The sequence below is a fragment of the Chenopodium quinoa genome, unplaced genomic scaffold (assembly GCF_001683475.1).
Source record: "Chenopodium quinoa cultivar QQ74 unplaced genomic scaffold, ASM168347v1, whole genome shotgun sequence".
NCBI lineage: Eukaryota > Viridiplantae > Streptophyta > Magnoliopsida > Caryophyllales > Amaranthaceae > Chenopodium > Chenopodium quinoa.
In genome coordinates this window covers 741,621-761,000 of record NW_018742385.1, presented here as the reverse complement: position 1 = coordinate 761,000, position 19,380 = coordinate 741,621, and the positions used below count along the sequence as shown (strand labels likewise).

General features: G+C 37.6%; 1 protein-coding gene across 1 annotated transcript; it reads left to right on the top strand.

The window, feature by feature from the left end:
* Positions 1–1,209: 1,209 nt before the first annotated feature.
* LOC110699255 lies at positions 1,210–3,449 on the top strand. The gene is made up of 2 exons (XM_021876750.1): positions 1,210–1,445; positions 2,585–3,449. The coding sequence occupies exons 1-2, from the start codon at positions 1,210–1,212 to the stop codon at positions 3,447–3,449; spliced, it is 1,101 nt and encodes a 366-aa protein (XP_021732442.1).
* The last annotated feature ends 15,931 nt before the right edge of the window (positions 3,450–19,380 follow it).

Below are 19,380 nucleotides of genomic sequence, written 5' to 3'. Positions count from 1 at the left end.
CAACCTTCCAAGTTTTCATCTTTCATTTATTTCCTTTTTAGTAATCTCTTATCCTTTCTCTTAGTTTTATTTATTTGCCTTTTAGTTGTGTTTTCTCATTTATCTTGCTAGTTAATCTATCTTTGTTATTTTCATTGTTTTTTATCCTGTTTGATTTTGTGTTTCTTGAGTTTACTCTTAGTTTTGCTATCATGTTTATTCCCCCTTTTCTAGGCTAATCTCTTAGCTAGGGGAAGGGGGTGGAAAATATGTGTTGAATGTTGGAAGAATGATGATGGTTGGATTGATACATGCCTTAAATTGATGAAAGACATGATTTTTGATGGCTTGAGATTATTGTTGCACTTTATTTGATTGCCCTCTAGTTTAAATGCATGAAAATGATTTGAACTAGATTAAGATCACCTCTATTTTAATGATTGCATGAGAATGAGTTGTTAAAATGGAGTTTTATGAATTGTGCCTCTTTATTTCTCTTGATTTGCTTGTGTCTAATAGGATGCATGAGAATGATCCTAATTAGCATAGACCTCTTTCATTGATTTGCCTAGACTTTTGCATGAGAATGGATTGTTTAGGTATGATCTTGTGTTCATTGGCATGTTCTTCATGATAACTATCATTATTCCCCTCTTTCTAATCATGTTTGACACCCCCGTATCCCTAGCGTTGTTTTCTCTTGAGTTTATTCATCTTTTTCTTTGCTTATTTGTAGTCTTAGTGCTTAATCAAAGAAAACCAACAAAAACATTTCCCACTTTACTCTTGCATTAGTGACATTGATGTTGAATGAGTGTGCTTCCTTAGTGGTTCGATACGTGCCCCTATACTTGTATTAGGGTAGTCTAGGATTATAAATGATTAATTTGATTAGGGTAGTAGCTTAACGACCTATCTCAATCCCTATCAAATTTTGGCGCCGTTGTCGGGGAAGCGGCTTGTTTAGTGTCTATTTTTGCTTTTTTTAGAGTAATTTAAATTGCTTTTCTTTTTGTTTTGTTTATTCTATCATACCTGCATTTCTAATTGTTTGCTTAGCTTTGGTGAATGCTTAGAAGATCTCAAGGACCACCCACACATCAAATTGACCAAGAGATCAACCGAACTCTAAGGCAAGTCCATAAACTTTTTCAAGAAGAAGGAAGAGGTCTTGGTGCTATAGTTGATAGTGGGAGTGATTCTTACTCTTCTAGTTCGCAAAGTGAGGCAATGGCGGGACAAGAGGATGATGTTTTGTTTCGTGAGTTCGGAAATCCGGAGGATTATAAGCTCACGGGAGGGATTTTGCTACCCGTCACAGAAACCAACTTCACAATTCATCCCCAATATATAAGAATGGTTCAATCGGAGCAATTTTCGGGTTTTCCAAGTGAAGACCCCATAGAGCACCTTGATAGATTCCTTGAGCTATGTGCCATGATTCAATCTAATCAAGTTTCTCAAGAGTACATCTGAATGCATTAATTTCGACAATCTCTTTCGGGTAGAGCAAAGAAGTGGTTGAAGCAAGTGAAGCCTAACTCTCTCACGACATGGAGGAAGGTAGTCAAGGCATTCTTGAAGAGGTTCATTTCCGAGGAAAAGACCGCCGAAATGAGAAGGAAGATCGCATCATTTGAAAAAGAAACGAATGAGAGTATTAGTGAAGCTTGGGAGAGGTTCAAGGAGTTGGTACAAGTGTGTCCTCAACATGAATACAATCAAAGTTTGCTCATGAGGTTTTTCTACGATGGATTGGAATCTATGTCTAGAGCTAACTTGGATGCGGGGGCGGGTGGACAATAGATCAAGATCCCCCAAAATCAAGTGGAAGCAATAATCGAGGAGGTAGAAAAGAACTACTCTTGGGGTGGTAGAAGAAGGAATGCACCAAATTAAAGAAAGGTGGAATATATGAGTTGGAGAAGGTTGACCAACTACAACATCAAATTGATCAACTCACAAAAGGGCTCTCAAAGTTGAACCCGAGTGTAAATGCAAGTTCAAGTGGTGGAGCAAGCTCTTCTCAAGTTAACTCTTTCTCCTGTCAAAATTGTGGAGGAACGAACCATGATACATCCTATCGTGGAGGTTTGATCCCCGAGCATGTAGCGGCATACAACACAAGGCAAGATGGTTTTAGTGGAGGCGGCGGTGGAGTAGCTTGGAGACAACCACCACCCGGGTTTACATCTTAACCTCAACAATGGAGCCAACAAGCTCAACCCTCTTACAATTCCAACCCCCAATACCAAAATCCACCTCCATCTCAAAACCAAAACCCAAGAGGGAGCTACCCAAGGAACAACCAATACAACAACCAACACCAATACAACAATCAAGCCCAAGTGCCTCAAAGAAATCAAGAACAAGAACCTCAAGCGGAGCCAACACCCACTCAACTCCTTCAAGCCATGCATTCACAAATGCAAACCTTTGGGCAACAAATGCAAGAAATAAGGGCTCACAACAAGATGGTTGATTCACAACTAGCTCAATTGGCCGAGAGAACTCCTTTCAATTCACCATATACTCTACCCGGACAACCACAACCTAACCCTTCTCATAACCAATAACCCGATACATGCAAATCAATCACATTGAGGTCGGGAACTTCCTATGATGGTCCAAATGAGGGGGATAGTGAGGAAAAGAAGGGAGGAGAAGAGAGTGTGAATGAAGACAAGAGAGGTGAGAAGGAAAAGGTTCATGAGGTAGAAGGAAGTTCGGAGAAGATGAAGCTTGACAATGAGGAGACAACTTCAATTCCTAGCGAGACTAGGAACCTTGATGGACCGGTTCCTTTTCCAAGTAGACTTGCGGAGAGGAAATTGAATGACAAGTTTGCGAAGTTCCTAAGTGTGATGAAGAATTTGCACATTAATCTCCCTTTTATTGAAGTTGTGACACAAATGCCATCTTACTCCAAGTTCCTCAAGGACATCCTCACCAACAAAAGGAAGCTCAATGATGAGCTTATCACCCTTCCACATCAAGTGAATTCTCTTGCTCAACATAAGACGCCCAAGAAGGAAAAAGACCCAGGGAGTTTCACTTTGCCGGTGAAAATTGGAAACATGGAAGCTAGGGGTGCATTGGCCGATCTTGGAGCAAATGTTAGTCTAATCCCTTTATCCATTGCTCAAAAGCTCAATATTGAGATGATCCCTACAAGGAAGACAATTCAATTAGCCGACCGCTCGGTAAAATTTCCTTGTGGCGAACTTGAGGATGTTCCGATTCAAGTGGGATACATCTATGTGCCTTGTGACTTTGTAATGATGGACATGGAGGAGGATGTGGACACTCCCTTGATCTTGGGTCGTGAAGCTCTTAAAACTTTGGAGGCGGTCATAAATTTCAAGAACAACACCATCACATGTGAAGTGGCCGATAAGAAGATTGTTTTTGAATTTTCTAAGTTGCTCAAGACCCCCTGGTTGAAAAGTGCTATAAAGTTGATGTTGTGAATGAGGATTTGGACCGTTTGGGGAGAGTCATGATGAAGCCTCAAGATCCAATAGTGGAAGCTCTCACATGCAAAGAGGAGTTCCACTCTCATGAAGCCAAAGAATTTGTCATGGCAATGGAGGAATCCTCAAAGGAGGAAGTTGAACAACAAGGAGAGATTGAGCTTGAATCAATGGAGGAAAAATCGGAGGAGAGTTCTAAGCCTCCTCCTAAGGTAGAATTCAAGCCCCTTCCCCCTTCTTTGAAATATGCTTATCTTGATAAGGAGGAAAAATACCCCATTATTGTCAATGCTACCATTGATGAACTTAATTTGGAAAATTGCTTGGTGTTTTGAGAAAATACAAAGATGTGATAAGGTATAACATTGATGATATCACGGATATTAGTCCTTCTTTATGCATGCATCGTATTCATCTTGAAGATGATCATTCCACTTCCATTGAACCTCAAAGGAGGTTGAACCCCAACCTCCAAGAGGTTGTCAAGAAAGAAATTTTGAAACTACGTGAGGCGGGCATAATCTATGCTATCTCCGATAGCAAGTGGGTTAGCTCGCTTCATGTAGTTCCAAAGAAGGGTGGAATGACCATAATCAAGGATGAAAGGGGAGAGGAATCTCCACCCGGACGGTGACCGGGTGGAGAATGTGTATTAATTATAGGAGATTGAACAAAAAAACAAAGAAGGATCATTTTCCTCTCCCTTTCATGGACCAAATGCTTGAAAGGCTTTCTCACCATGCTTTCTTTTGTTTCTTGGATGGGTACTCCGGATTTTTCCAAATCCCTATCCATCCAAGTGATCAAGAGAAAACTACTTTCACATGTCCATATGGGACATTTGCATACCAAAGAATGCCATTCAGATTATGCAATGCTTCCTCTACTTTTCAAAGATGCATGACTTCCAATTTCTCCGAAACGCTTGAAAAGAAATTGAAGTTTTTATGAACGATTTTAGTGTGGTGGCTCATCTTTTGACACTTGTATTTTTAACCTTGAAAAAGTTCCGAAAAGGTGTCAAGAGACGAGTTTGGTTTTAAATTGGGAAAAGTGTCATTTTATGGTCAAGGAGGGCATTATCCTCAGCCATAAGGTTTCAAAAAATGGTATTGAGGTTGATCCGGCCAAAGTTTTGGTGATTGAGAGGTTGCCCCCTCCTGCTTCCATCACGGGAGTACGAGCTTTTCTTGGGCATGTCGATTTTTACCGGAGGTTTATCAAAGATTTTTCATCAATCGCCAAACCTTTGACCGAATTACTTAAAAATGATGTTGTTTTTAGCTTCAATGAGGCTTGCCTTGAGGCATTTCGTAAGCTCAAGGAAGCTCTCATTTCTTGTTTGTATTGATGCTGAGGTGTATAACTGCAGCTTTTCCCTCAGCTCCGGACTGATCATTGTCGGGAGCTTAGTCAGATGCCCCTTGATGCCTTTAAAGGCTTCTTTCTCTTTGGCCCCCCACTTGAATTCCTTGTTTCCTTTCAATAGCTGATAGAATGGTAAGGCTTTGTCTGCTGACTTACTGATGAACCTAGTCAGTGCGACCATTCTGCCTGTCAACCTCATGACATCCTTAATTCTCTTAGGCTCGAGCAGATTGAGAACTGCTTCGACCTTTTCCGGGTTGGCATCTATTCCCCTCTCGCTGATCAGAAAACCCAAGAACTTTCCCAAGCTCACTCCAAAGACACATTTCTTCGGGTTGAGCTTGATCTTATACTTGTTCAAGGTAGCGAATGTTTCCTCTAAATCCATGATATGTCCAGCCTGCGTGACGCTCTTGACAATTGAGTCGTCAACATATACTTCTACATTTCGTCCTTTCTGGTGAAGGAACACTCTATCCATTGCCTTCTGAAAAGTTTCCCCCGCATTCTTCAGCCCGAAGGGCATAGCTATGTAATTGTACACTCCCTGATGGTACCCTGAGAAGGCGTCCATAAAGCTTAGCAGGGCGTGCCCACTCGTTGAGTCTACCAGTTGATCTATTCGTGGCAGTGGGTTACAGTCCTTTGGGCAGGCCTTGTTAAGATATGTGAAATCGACACACATTCTCCATTGACCATTTGCCTTCTTCACCATGACCACGTTGGCTAACCATTCTGGATAGTCACAGGGTTCGATAAATCCTGCTTCCAAGAGTTTTTGCACCTCTTCCTGGATTGCCTGATTTTTCTCCGTGGAGAAGCTTCGCTTTTTCTGCCTGACTGGTCTAATATCCTCCTTTACATTCAGCCTATGCACCATGACCGCTGGATCAATTCCGGGCATCTCATCTGCGGAAAATGCGAAAATGTCTTTATTCTTTCTTAGCAGCTCTATGAGGTGGACCCCCACTCCTGGATCAATGTCTTTCCCGATTTTCACTGTTCTCGAGGGGTCACCTTTTGTGAGCTCGACCGTGCCATGCTCCCCGCTGGGAAGTGGTCTGGCCACCTCTTCTTTTGCAGGCTCGAAGTTTTCCATTGCCAACTTTTGTTTATCCTTCTCCCTGTGATACTCTTCACGCTTTCTCTTCCTTGACTTCCTCTCAGGCTGCTTAGGGAGTCTTCTATCAGAACCTGACTGCTGTCTAGTTTTGGCAGGCTGCTTCAAGGCAGTAATGTAACATTGTTGGGCTGTCTTCTGACTTCTCCTGAGCTTTGCTGATCGCCCCTCATTAGTTTTGTAAGCCATCGCCAGGTGGTAAGTGGATACCACCCCGCCTATCTTGTGTATGAGCGATCTTCCCATTATGGTAATGGTTACCAAAACCTTGAGATTTGGCCTTGATTACCATACCCATGGCTTGAGTTTTGATTATTATAACCTTGGTTGTTATAGTTACCTCGGAAACCTTGGTTTCCTTGGTTCCTATATCCTCCATTGTTATAATTATCGAAACCACCTTGAGGGTGAGAATTCCTATTACCAAAGTTCTTAGGTCCTTCAAACCTTTGACCACCATTAGCATTAGACACAGAGTTCACATGTTCACATTCATTATTTTCAACATCATCACATCCATCAACAAAAGCTTGTGAACACATGGAAGAATCATGATCATAAGAACCACATGAATCACAAAATAGACAACCACTTGGCATGTTATTAGAAGTCGAAGGAGAAGAGTTAGAGATTGTACCTTTCCCTTTGGTTTGGGAGGGAAGACTCAAAGAATTCGTGGACACACTCCCAAGCTTCGCTTTGATTGATGTCATCTCTTTCCCTAGATTTGAAATTTGGGATGACAAGTTGTTGATCGCATTGAGATGATCCACGGAATAGACCATTGAGCCACTCTTGCTAGTAGACTCTCTCTCTCCTTCTTGCCAATCTCTATAGTTGTAGGAGATTATAGGTACTAATAGAGAAATTAACATGAATCATATTCATATAGCACCAAACCAAGGATCTCATGCATAACACATAAAGAAGTAAGAATTATACCTTTGAAGCGTGATTCCACTAGTGATCGAGCAAGAACAAGGGAGATAAAGAACCTCAAGTGTGATTCCTCTACTTGGTCCACGGGCACATATTAAGACCTCTACTAATGCTAGTTAGTCGCGAAAGAACTCTTCAATCGACCTTCTACGGAGATGAACGAACAACGAACTAGCCAAGAACCACCACACAACACCACGAGAGCCACGAGTTTGAGGAGGGATTGAGGGCTTTGGATGTTGGTTGCTTAGATTCACAATTCATTGTATGTTAATTGTGACTTAATCATCAACCCTAGGCATGACTATTATTTATAGATCATATCTCTAAATAATAGTCCAAGTCAAAGCCCAATTCCTAATCCCAATCAAACTACACTTAGCCCAATCATTCTTATGACTAATTAAATGCTCATGAGGCCCATTAATGAGCCTCTAACTTGCTTAACCCATTACCCTTGTGTGTATAGGATCCATTCTAAAGGGCTTTGGACTATTTGACTAGTCCAAAGATCATCTCTCATAATCTAGCAACAGAGGATGACGCCCCAATAGAATGAACTTATTATCTCCATAATAGTGATCCTTGATATATCTAGTAATTGCACTTATAGAAGACACAATTCCTTCAATAGTATCTCACAACATCCTCAATTATGTCAACTACTTCTTCTTCCGTCCTATTCATTATAGGACCACCGGCTCCTCCATCTAGGCATGACTTGCCTTGAGCTCTCAAACCTCCATAGAAAATTTGGATCACTTGATAAGTAGGAATCCCATGATGTGGACATTCTCTTTGGTACTCCTTGTACCTCTCCCATGCTTCATAGAGATTCTCATTGGGTCTTTTCTTGAATCCTTGGATTAATGCCCTAGCCTCCGCCGTCTTATTTTGTGGGTAAAAGCGAGACAAGAAAGCTCTAGTAACATCATCCCATGTTCTAAGCGAATTGGGCTTAACCTCTTTATCCAACCACTCTAAGGCACGACCAATGAGAGAAAAGGGAAACAACTTTAGCCGAATGAACTCTAGAGAAATGTCGTTCACCTTAATGGTATTGCAATACTTCTCAAATTCCTTTAGGTGATTCAACGGACTCTCACTCTTGGCTCCACTAAATTGCCTCCGTTCTATCAAAGTAATCATGGCCGGTCTTATCTCGAAATTGTTCGCCGGTGTTGTAGGTGGAGCAATGCCACTCTCAAACCTATAAGCACTGGGAATGCCCAACACCTTCAAAGCTACCCTTGGATTCTCTCCCATTCCTCCTTCTTGCATCTCTTCCTCAAACTCCTCTTCACTTGAAGAACTATACTCCAAAGATCGATTGGCTATTCTTCTCCTTGAGAGTGTCCTCTCGATTTTCGGGTCAAAAGGCACAATAGATCGATCACGAGCGCTATGCATGCAAAATCTCAAAAGAAATTGTTAGAAACATGGCTACAAGTGTAGCCTAAAAGAAAGAAATAATTTTTTTTTGTGTTTTTCAGTTAGATGGAATAGACTCAACAACAATACACAATCATGACACCATTCCCCGGCAACGGCGCCATTTTGGTCGATGATGAAATGGTAGGTCGTTGGACTAACCTCCCCAACCGGTCAAACAAAATTTATAACACTCAACCAACCCCTATACAAGTATAGTAGTAAGTCACGGGTCGAACCCAAAGGAATAGTGAGTGATGGTCTATTGTCTTTCGCTAAGCTATCCCGAAATCAAAGGTGGGGTTGTAATGCTAAAACTAGAGCTAACACAACAATTAAACTTGTAGAAATCAAAGATGATGAACACTAGGGCTAGGATCCACATGCATTCATAATGGAAATGGCTAATTGGGAGGTCAAATTGGCTAAGTCAAACAATGTGAGGGAAAATCAATCATGCAACCAAAAGAGCATATCAAGCTATTCTCCTAGAGGTCTAACAAGCGTCAACTACGATAAACTCTAGCTAGGAAACATCACAAGACACCTCAATTGTGTAAATGCAAGCCACAAATCAATGGTCCGTATCAATGTGAACTTACAATGCAATCTAGTGCAACAATCAAAGTTGGCCAATATTCAATTAATCACACACATGCACATGATTCATCAACCAAGTTTAATCACATCATCAACTCCATCAATTATCCCCAATTACCACTAATCCATTACTCATACATGCTTCACCATTGCCCTAGCAAGTAAACTACTCACTAATCATGGTAATTAAGATCAAAACCCAACTAATCAACAATTTCATCATGATCACATTAAGAAATCTAAAATTAATACAAAAATCAATTAATCTTCAATCAAACTTCAATCAAACATCAAACAATCAACAATCATATGAAAAACAAATGAAATCAACTAAAAATAAACTTATATTGAATCAAAGATGAGTAAACCTTACAAAACTTGATCAAAGATCAATTGGAATGAAGAAATCTTGAATCATCAACAATACACCATGAATTTCTCTCTCTTCAAACTAGAGTTTCTCTCTCTAAAAAATATGATCAAAAGTTCTAATTCTCTCTCTAATTACTTCTCTAATTATCCTCTAATCATTCTCTCTCTAAAAATAGAAAGAAACTGCTATATATACAAGGAAAAGTCATTTAGATCGTCCAAAAATAGACCCACGGAGATGCGGCCGCACAAGGGGGAAAAGAGGGCGCACGAAGCAGGGTACGGGCACAGACCCACCTTGGTGCGCCCGCACCACCTTGGTGCACGGCCGAACCTGCCCTGGGTGCACCCGCACCAAGGAGGGTCTTCCTTCTCCCCTTCTTCGATCTTGATCAACCTTGTGCGCATGACTTGGTGATGGTGATGAACATCAAAGTATGCAGTCTTGAAATGAGTATTTTGGTGGGTTTGTGGCATAGATGATGCCCCCACCGCATACGTGCACCGGTCTCTAGACTTGCCCCTTGAGTTCCTCCAAACTTGAAGCTCCAAATGCTAGCACAAGGCATCCAATATGATGAGAAATGTAGAAGGGAAGCACGGAAATCTTTGGAAGCTCGATCATAACCTAAAAACAAACGAAAACAAACAAATAATACAGAAAAACAACGAATAAACAAAGAAATGCACAAAATAAAGAAACAAACTATGAAAAGCAAAAAGTAACGAAATGTAGAGCAAAACTAAGAAAAAACTAAGGAAAAGAGCTACAAAATGAAATGAAAATCATCCTAAAAGGGATCAAATGAGTGCTAAAAATGTCACTCTTCAGTTCCCACTAGTTCTAACCAACTACCTTAGCATGCTTTATCCTAGAATCAACCAGGCATACTCTCAAACCGTGCACACCATTACCATTTAGGAAGAAAAGCATTTAATTATACAAGTGCAAACGTTATTATGTCCAAAGCAAGAACAAAATAAAACACATTGCAAATTTGCCTTGATAGAAACGAAAATCTTTTTGGAGTTTTTCAAAATATAAGAAACATGGAAAAGCATATAGAATGGTGCATAGCATATATGAATCAACATCCACCAAACATGATAGAATACTCTCCCCCAAGCTTGAATGAGACAATACACTCAAACATAAATCAAATAATCCATAGGAGGGGAAAACAAGGAGATCAATCCAACAAACCAACATATGTCCAACAAGTCATCATCCACTAGAGAAAGAGCAAGGAAGGATATTACCGGATATTAGGTGGGTGAAAATACTCGCAAATTACCCAATTTAACCTTTCAAAGCTAATTTTTCAAGAATTGAACCTTGTTTCCATATGCTAGCAAAAATAGGAGTCAACCTTCCTTGATTCTTGATCCAAATCGAAGCACCGAAGTATATCAAGTCATGTACCTAGCAAAAGGAACAGAAACATTTCCATGAGAGAAAATCTATTCTAAAAAGAAAAGAAAATGAAAGCAATAAAACACGGGTTACTACCCGAGAAAGGCTTGCTTAAGGTCCAAGCTTGACCGCTCTAGTAAATAATATTGCAACGAACGCAAGAGCTTGTCAAATGCACTACTACACATTTCATAAGAAAGTAAGTGAACATGACAAAAAAAAAAGGCATGCAACAAGTATGGTGCACACCTATGAGGAGAGAGATGCCAAGAGAAGGAAGAAGAATCAAAAGAAAACTCAACAAAATAAGAAGAAAAGGGAAGAGAAGAAGAAAAAGAAAAAGAAGGCAAACTCTCCTCAAAATATTTTTGGGTGGCAACATCACCCTTATCCCCAATTGGAGACAAATGAGCCACATGCAAATCCTCATAGACAAAAGGGTCCCCAATAGGCTTATCAACAAAGGAAGGGAGAAAAATAGGGCAATAGGGGATGTGGTCAAGCTTTTGAGGGAATGGGGTATGAGAAATAGGCAAAGGGTTAGCTACTCCCTCAACACAAGGTCTCACATCGCCAATGAGGGCATGAAAATCAATCAGAGTTCTCAAATGAAGATCTCTCACAATCTACATATCCCTCAAGCTCAAAAACTCCAAAGGAATCAACCTCATCCTCCTTTGCACCATAATAAACAACCTTTCCTTCCACTAACTCAAAACTTAAGTCCTCAAAACCGTGCATGAATGGATGCAAATATAACTCAAAATCATCTCTCTCCCATGAAGCATCATCAATGAACTTGCTTAAAAGGCTATGGCTATTCCTTATGCACTCAATAAACACATTTGACATAACCTCAAATGAGTCCAAATACTCATGGATAGAAGAGTCACATTCATACACTTGAGACTCATCACAATCAACAAAGGAAGAGATGTCTAGACTCAAAATATCATCATCACTCTCGACTCTCTTTCCTTCACTCCTATGCTCAACAATAGAATCCTCACACACTCTTGGTTGCTTGAAATTACCATCATCACCCTCAACACACACATTGGATTTGAAATTTTCCCACACAAGCGTCAAAGATGACAATTGGCTTTCTAGCTCTTCATTTCTCCTTCTTCCCTCCTCAAGACGCTCCTCACTCTTTTTTATCATCTCCAATTGACATATCAAAAAATTAAGAGTTGACTCCTTTTTAGGCCCAAGATCATCACTAAGCTCAACATGTTGAGTTTCCAAAGTAGCAATAAGAGATTCAAAAGGTGTAGGAGATTGAGGCTCAACAAGAGAAGAAGAAGTACAACCAAAGGTAGGATCATCATCATTACAAACATGAGCATTTTCATTAAATAGGGGATTGGGAGCATTTTCAAATGTATGAGATTTGTTAGCTTGAACATGCAACACATTATCATGAACAAAAGAGGAAATAGAATTGGAAGCATTTGTTCTAGGTTCAACTATGGGATCATGTGACACATCATGGTAAATCATGCTAACATTGGAAGAATTAACACATTGCACCTCAAAAATAGAAGCACACTTACCCTTATTATAGACTTCCCAAGCAAACCAAACATAAAATTTCCAAGCATCTTCAATAGAAAATGCTCTAAATTTACCATTATGCATTCCTTCAACTATATCCCTAGTTTGCTCATTCAAACCAAGATAACAAATCTCACAAGCCTCCCAAAAGACTACAACGATTATAGTCAAGAAATCCCTTAAGTCTATTGAAATATTCACAAAAAGGCTCATCATCATATTGAGAAAAAGATAGACATGCCATTTTTACAAGCAAACAAAAACAAATAAAAGAAAAGTATGAACAAAGACCTAGACTCAAGTAATCAAAAACACTCAAACATAGACACCGTTCCCCGGTAACGGCGCCATTTTGACGTAGGGTGAACTAGGTCGTTGGATTAATCCTCCCTAAGCCAAACAAAATTTATAAACACTCAACAAACCTAAATACAAGTATAGAGGTAAGTCAAGGGTCGAACCCAAAGGAACGGTAATGTCTAAGTGCTTTCAATTATGTGCCTAAGCTAGGTCGAAGTCTAAGGATAAAAGGCGACACTAACAACTACTTAAACGAAGAAACCGAACGAATAAAGTGCTAGGGATTAGGATTCACATATAATAGCAATGAACATAGCAAATTGGGATAGGAAGTTGACTAAGTCAAGCAATGTGAGGGAAGATCAACCATGTAACCAAAAGAGCATATCAACCTATTCTCATAGAGGTCTGACTAGCATCAACTACGATAAACTCTAGCTAGGAAACATCACAAGACACCTCAATCGTGTAAATGCAAGCCACAAATCAATGGTCCGTATCAATGTGAACTTACAATGCAATCTAGTGCGAATAACTAGGGTGATCAAGCCTAAATCAAACATAGACATGCACATAATATATAATCGATTAACCAATTTAATCACATCATCAACTCCATCAATTTTCCCTAATCTACATCAATCCATCACATCATATAAGCTTCACGCTATCCCTAGCCAAACAACTACTCTAACAACATCATCAAATCAACAAACAACTAAAGAAATCAAGAATCATCAAAATATGAGGAACAATTACACTATTCAAAGATCAAATATCAATATCAAACCACAAACATGAATTAACTAAGCAAAGCAATAAAATGATCTTCAATACAATTGTCACCTTGAATCTTCAATCACTCAAATCACCATTGAAATTCCTCACTTTGTCTCTTTAAAATCTACTCCTAAAACTAACCCTAAAACTAGAGAGAGAAGCTCTTAATTAAGCTAAGAAAAATGAATTCTATTTCTACTTCTAATTGTTTCTCTCTCTACCCAAAATGGGTATTTATAAATACAAGGATTAAAGAAAAATAAAATAGAAAAGAAAAGAAAAGAAAAGAAAAAGAAAAGAAAAGAAAATAAAATAGATTAATAAAAGAAAAGGAAAGTACAAGAAAACTAAAATAAAAAGAAAATTAGAAAAAGAATTAGTCCCAAAGAATTAGAAAAATCGGCTCAGGGGAAGTCGGTTTGCTGCTCTTCCAAATGGGAATTAATCTCATGCTTCGCAATTCCTAAGACCCAGATTCGCGCGGCCGCAAAGGTTGCGAATGCGGCCGCGCCTGTTGAGGTGCGAGTGCTTTTGCGAGACTGCTGTTGCGGTGGTTCAATTGGTGGTGAAGTCGGTGTTTGCTGCGGCTGGAGCAGGGGCGAATGGTGGCGCAATTGGTGGCTTGAGGTTGCGGGATGAGAGTGGCGAAGGTAGCTGATTGGTGTATGGAATTGTTGCTGCTGTTGTTAGCGAATTGGGGAAATAAGGGTGTTGCGCGATGGAGTTGGGGAGTAGCAATTGTGGCTATTCGGTGGTTGTTATGCTGGTGGTGATTGGAGGGCTGCGGTGGCTGCTTTGCGGAGGTAGATGCGTGGTGATTGGCAGCTAATTGGCTGTTGCAAGGGCTGGTTTGGTGATTACCTGGAGGAAAGGAGGTGCGTGAGTGGTTTCGGGTGGCAGAGATGGTGGTCAGGAGGTGTGTAATTGGAGGTGCGGGAAGTTATGGGGCTGAAATGGAGTTGTTGTTGTGCTGATGTGTGCTGTTGGAGGTGTTGCTGCCATGTGTTGATGGAGTTGTTGCTTTGGTGTTGTGTGGTGGAAAAGGGGAACAGGGGAAACAAGGGAATATGTGGGTGGTGAGGTTGATGGTGGGCATGAGCATCACCCTCGCAACATGCTCTTGATGAACACCAAAGTATGCAGTAGCAAAACACCTTTTTAGTGGGTTCAAGGTTATCCGGCTTGCGAGCGCAACTTGAGAGCTCAACGACTTAAACTTGGAACAACCACCTACAAATCGCAATTAAAACAAAGGAATAAAATCAAATAAAATAAAACTAAAACCAACAAATAAAATTAAAAGAAATAAAATGAAAATGAAAATGAAAATAATAAAAGAAGGAAAATATAATAAAATGAAAATAAAATAAAGGAAAGAAAATGAAATAAAAACTAAAATAAAATAAAACTAAAATAAAATAAAACTAAATCTATAAAATCTAAAATAAAGAGAAAGCAACTAAAATAACGAAAATAGAACAAATAAAGGAGAAAATACTAGAAAAACCAAGGAAATGCACAAAAGCCACAAAATAAGAGAAGAAAGATAAAATAGAGAGAGAAAGCATAAAACTAAACATTTATTGAGCAAGAAAGCAATGAAAAGAGGATAAAAACGACCTAAATGCTGATCAAATTGGTGCCATTTATGACACCCATCAATATTCATAATTACAAAAATATAAATAATATTATATCATACTAAAGAAAATAGTTGGAGTATAATAAATAATTATGGATTACGTCACAAAGTTATATGTAGGAAAATATTATTACATAGTATCAAATAAACAAATAATTTTTTGTCAGATGTTTATAAATGGAATATAATTAACAAATAGTAATTAAAATATTATTGTAAATAACTATTTTTAAAGCATATTGTTAGTAACAATAACCGAATTATTTATCATCGTTTATGGACGGTTTTTTAAAAATAATAACCAACAAATTCAATGATATTATTCGGAATAATATTTTAATTACTATTAGTAAATATTAATATATTATTGTATATTTTGTTGTAAATAACCGTTTTTAAAGCATATTAAAATAATAATTGTCTTCTTCAAAAAAAATAATAACTGTCTATAAATATTATTTTAATATGGACGTCCATACTCTAATTATAAGCAAGTTTATAAGCACTAATTAGTAAATATTGTTAATAATGAGATTAGTAACAATATTTAATACCACTGTAATATAAAATTTTTAATTACAGTTTAATTACAGTGACATCTAATACATACAGTATGATGCATCTAACAAGTCCTTTGCGCAAAAAACTCTTCTCAAATATACAGTATGACGCATTTACAATTCTACTAACAATTCATTGTGCACAAAACACAAAAATAGCATGGATATCATCCATAACTAGAGAGTGAACGAGTCATACTGGCTTACTTTTATGGAGAAGGGCGATTAGCGTGCCAAACAAAGGAACTCCTGTAAAAGGCAATCAAAAACAATTAATTCAAAGAACAATAAAACTCTTACAAGAAAAGAGTGTTATAGTTACGCAATGATTATCATACCGTTTTTGAAGCTGGTAGTGCCGTCAATCGGGTTTAAAACCCAAACATAATCAGCATCCCTTTCCTCTAGAAACTAATCCCTCTCCTCGCCAAAACTAACGATTCAAAATAGAGTTTATAAATATTTAATCAACAAATTCAACTCAATCAATTTCCAAAAAAAAGGTTAAAATCGATCACATACATTAAATGATCAGGAAAATTCTGTAAAATTACAGAAATTAAAGCATCCTCAGCAGCTAGGTTAGCAGTAGTGGTTTGCTCAACAATACATCCATCTAATAACAACAAATCAATTAAATCGATCAATTAAAACTGGAAATTAAAGCGCAAAAACAGTGAAAATCTAATCATAATATACCTTCGTCGCACTTATCAAAGGTTTGAATGGATTGAGGTTTCCGGCAGCATCGGCGGCTTCATTGGCAACGTGCACAAATTCGTCAAGAATTTCGCGGGAAAATTCAAAATCGGATTCCTTGGAACACATTGTCGGTTGGAGGTGTTCGAAAATTGGCGATTATCGTCGGAATACGCTGTCGCATAGGGAGGAGAGGAAGGTGAGAAATGGGGAACTTGCACCACTTCAGTGCACGGCGTCGTGGCTTTAGATGGAGTATACAAATGTCGTGGGTTTTCTAAATTTTTTGTGTTTACAAATTCTTAAGATTTCTGATTTTAAACTCCCGCGCTACTTGTAGTTGAAATCAAAAGCCCTTAATATCGGGGCTTAGCCCCTCGTTTAAAAAAAAAAATTACGTCCAAATATTTTTTTTTAAAAAAAAGGAAAAACAATTGAATATAAACTCTATTAATAAATTAAGGGATTAAGGGCCGGTTATTGTTAAATAATAGTAATCAATTTTATTTTATATAAAGTGTTATTTTTTTTTTCTTTTACTCCCTCTGTTCGACCGTCTCTGAATTAGTGGTCTATTACTCTGTTCGACCGTCGACGGAGGGAGTTTAATTACAGTGAAGTTACCGTACATGGCACAAGACCTAATCTAAAACATACAGTATGATGGATCTACAATTACTGTGTATGTCAAAAATACTCCTTTCATTTAAGTAAAGTGACATCTAAAACATCTAAAACAAATAACATTTTTAATATTACTGTAATATAAAATATTGTTACTAATTAAACATCTAGTTATAATAAAACCGTGCGTGACACACACAGTAAATAAACTGTAATACATATTAGTATGACATTAGTAACAATACTTATGTCATCATTTCCTTTTTAAATAATTTCGCGCCATTTTTTTTTTGCCAAAACTTCTTTAAGAATATTTAATACTATACAATAATATTTTATTACTGTTTGTTAATTATATTCCATTTATAAACATCTTACAAAAAATTATTTGTTTATTTGATACTATGCAATAATATTTTCCAACATATAACTTTGTGACGTAATCCATAATTATTTTATTATACTCCAACTATTTTCTTTAGTATGATATAATATTATTTATATTTATGTAATTATGAATATTAATCTTATTTTGCAATTTGATAATTATTATAAATAAATATAGTGTTAAGCTAATAATAAATATAGATAAATTACCGTATATGGCACGAGACCTAATCTAAAATATAGTGTATGGTAATTTTTATTTTAGTCATGCACGGTAATTTCCACATAATTTTTATTATTAGTTAAACACTATATTTAATTATCAAAACTATCTAATTGCAATATAAGATGATGAAAAATTCATAATTACAAAAATAAAGATAAAAAAATATATTATACTAAAGAAAATAGTGGGAGCATTACATGCATGACTAATAATGTGTATAAATGGATTATGTCACAAAGTTATATTTCGGGAAATATTATTGCAAAGTACTTCACATTAAATATTGTCTAAGAAGCTTTGACAAAAAAACACAAAAAAATAAATAAATAAATAAATAAATTTAGTGGATACTTTTGTTAAAAAAAGATGTCACATGTCATTCTCAATTTCACCTTTAATATAATATTTAGTAATAGTTACGTTATAGATATAGATTTATGTATTACAGTTGATTCGATGCACGTTATTTTTTTTTATTTTGTACTATAAAATGTAAATTAAATCAATTGATTGTAATAAAAAAAAATCACTTTGAGCAAATAATATCAATCTTAGTAAATATTGTTACTAATTAAACATTGTTACAAATATTGTTACAAATATCATTGTAATATTTGTATCATAATAATCTAATTATAAGCACTAATTTAGAGCACTAATGCATTAAATTCGTTTATGGACGGTTATTATTTTAATATGGACGATTATTTTTAGGAAAAATTGCTCCCTTTAATCTGAACATTGCCTCGTCCGCCGAAATTAATCCCAACTTTCGTTTATTATCTATCACTCCCAACTTTAGGGGGTATTAATTTCTATTGCACCCAACAGGTCATCCAATCTGATGTAGTAGGTGACCTAAACACGTGTCAACACGTGATAGGTCCAAAAGAAATTTTTTTAAAAAAAAGAAAAAAAATTTAAATTTAAATTTTAAAAAAAAACTACCAAACCCAGCCGCCACCACCCCCATTCTCGGAATACACTCCATCACAACCCTCACATCGCCAGAAATTCGCGCCCACCCCCGAAAACCCCTCCCCCACCGCCGGAAACCGCGCCCAGCCACCCCTTCCCTTCCCCCACACCCAAAAACTCCTCCCCCACCCCCAAAAATCCCTCCCCAGCAGCCCAGTCGCGTTCGAAAACCCCTCCCTAGCAGCGTAGCAACCCTCGAAAACTCCTCCCCAGCATCCCTGCCACGAAATCGGCGACACAAACCACGAAATTGGTGAAGCTCAGCCACGAAATTGGCGACGCCTAGCCACAAAATCGGCCACAAACGGCCGAAATCGACCGGTTTAGGGTATTCAGCCCCAACATCGGCCATTTTTGGCCATTTGTGGCCAATATCGGCCATTTTTGGCCAACGGTGGTGGTGGTTTGATGTGCGTCGGTGGTGTTCGTGTGGTGGTGGGTGTGGTGGGGGTGCTGCTGGGTTGTTCTTAATTTTTTTTTTTTACATTTTTCTTTAATTTTTTTTAATTTTCTTTATTTTTCTCAACCAATTACATATTGACACGTGTGCAAAAAAAAACACACACACAAAGGTTTACCTGCTTTACCAGTTGCAAGTCATTTGGGTACAATAAAAATTAATACCCCCTAAAGTTGGGAGTGATAGATAATAAACAAAAGTTGGGATTAATTTCGGCGAACGAGGCAAAGTTCAGATTAATGGGAGCAATTTTTCCTTATTTTTATAGAAAAATAAAAATATTTACAAATATTGTTACAAATATCACTGTAAATATTATTTTAATTACTATTAGTAAATATTGGTAAATATTATTCCATAATTCGGGATTACTATTAGTAACAATAACCGAATTATTTATCATTCGTTTATGGACGATTTTTAATAATAATTCCGAATTATGGACGGTTATTTATTATCTTTGGGCTTTAT

What these genes read in the sequence shown, in the direction of transcription:
- LOC110699255 (XM_021876750.1), top strand. Translation starts at nt 1,210, where the DNA reads ATGGCGGGACAAGAGGATGATGTTTTGTTTCGTGAGTTCGGAAATCCG. An exon ending in TCTAATCAAGTTTCTCAAGA is followed by an intron (nt 1,446 to 2,584) that starts GTACATCTGAAT and finishes AATCACATTGAG; the next exon opens with GTCGGGAACTTCCTATGATG.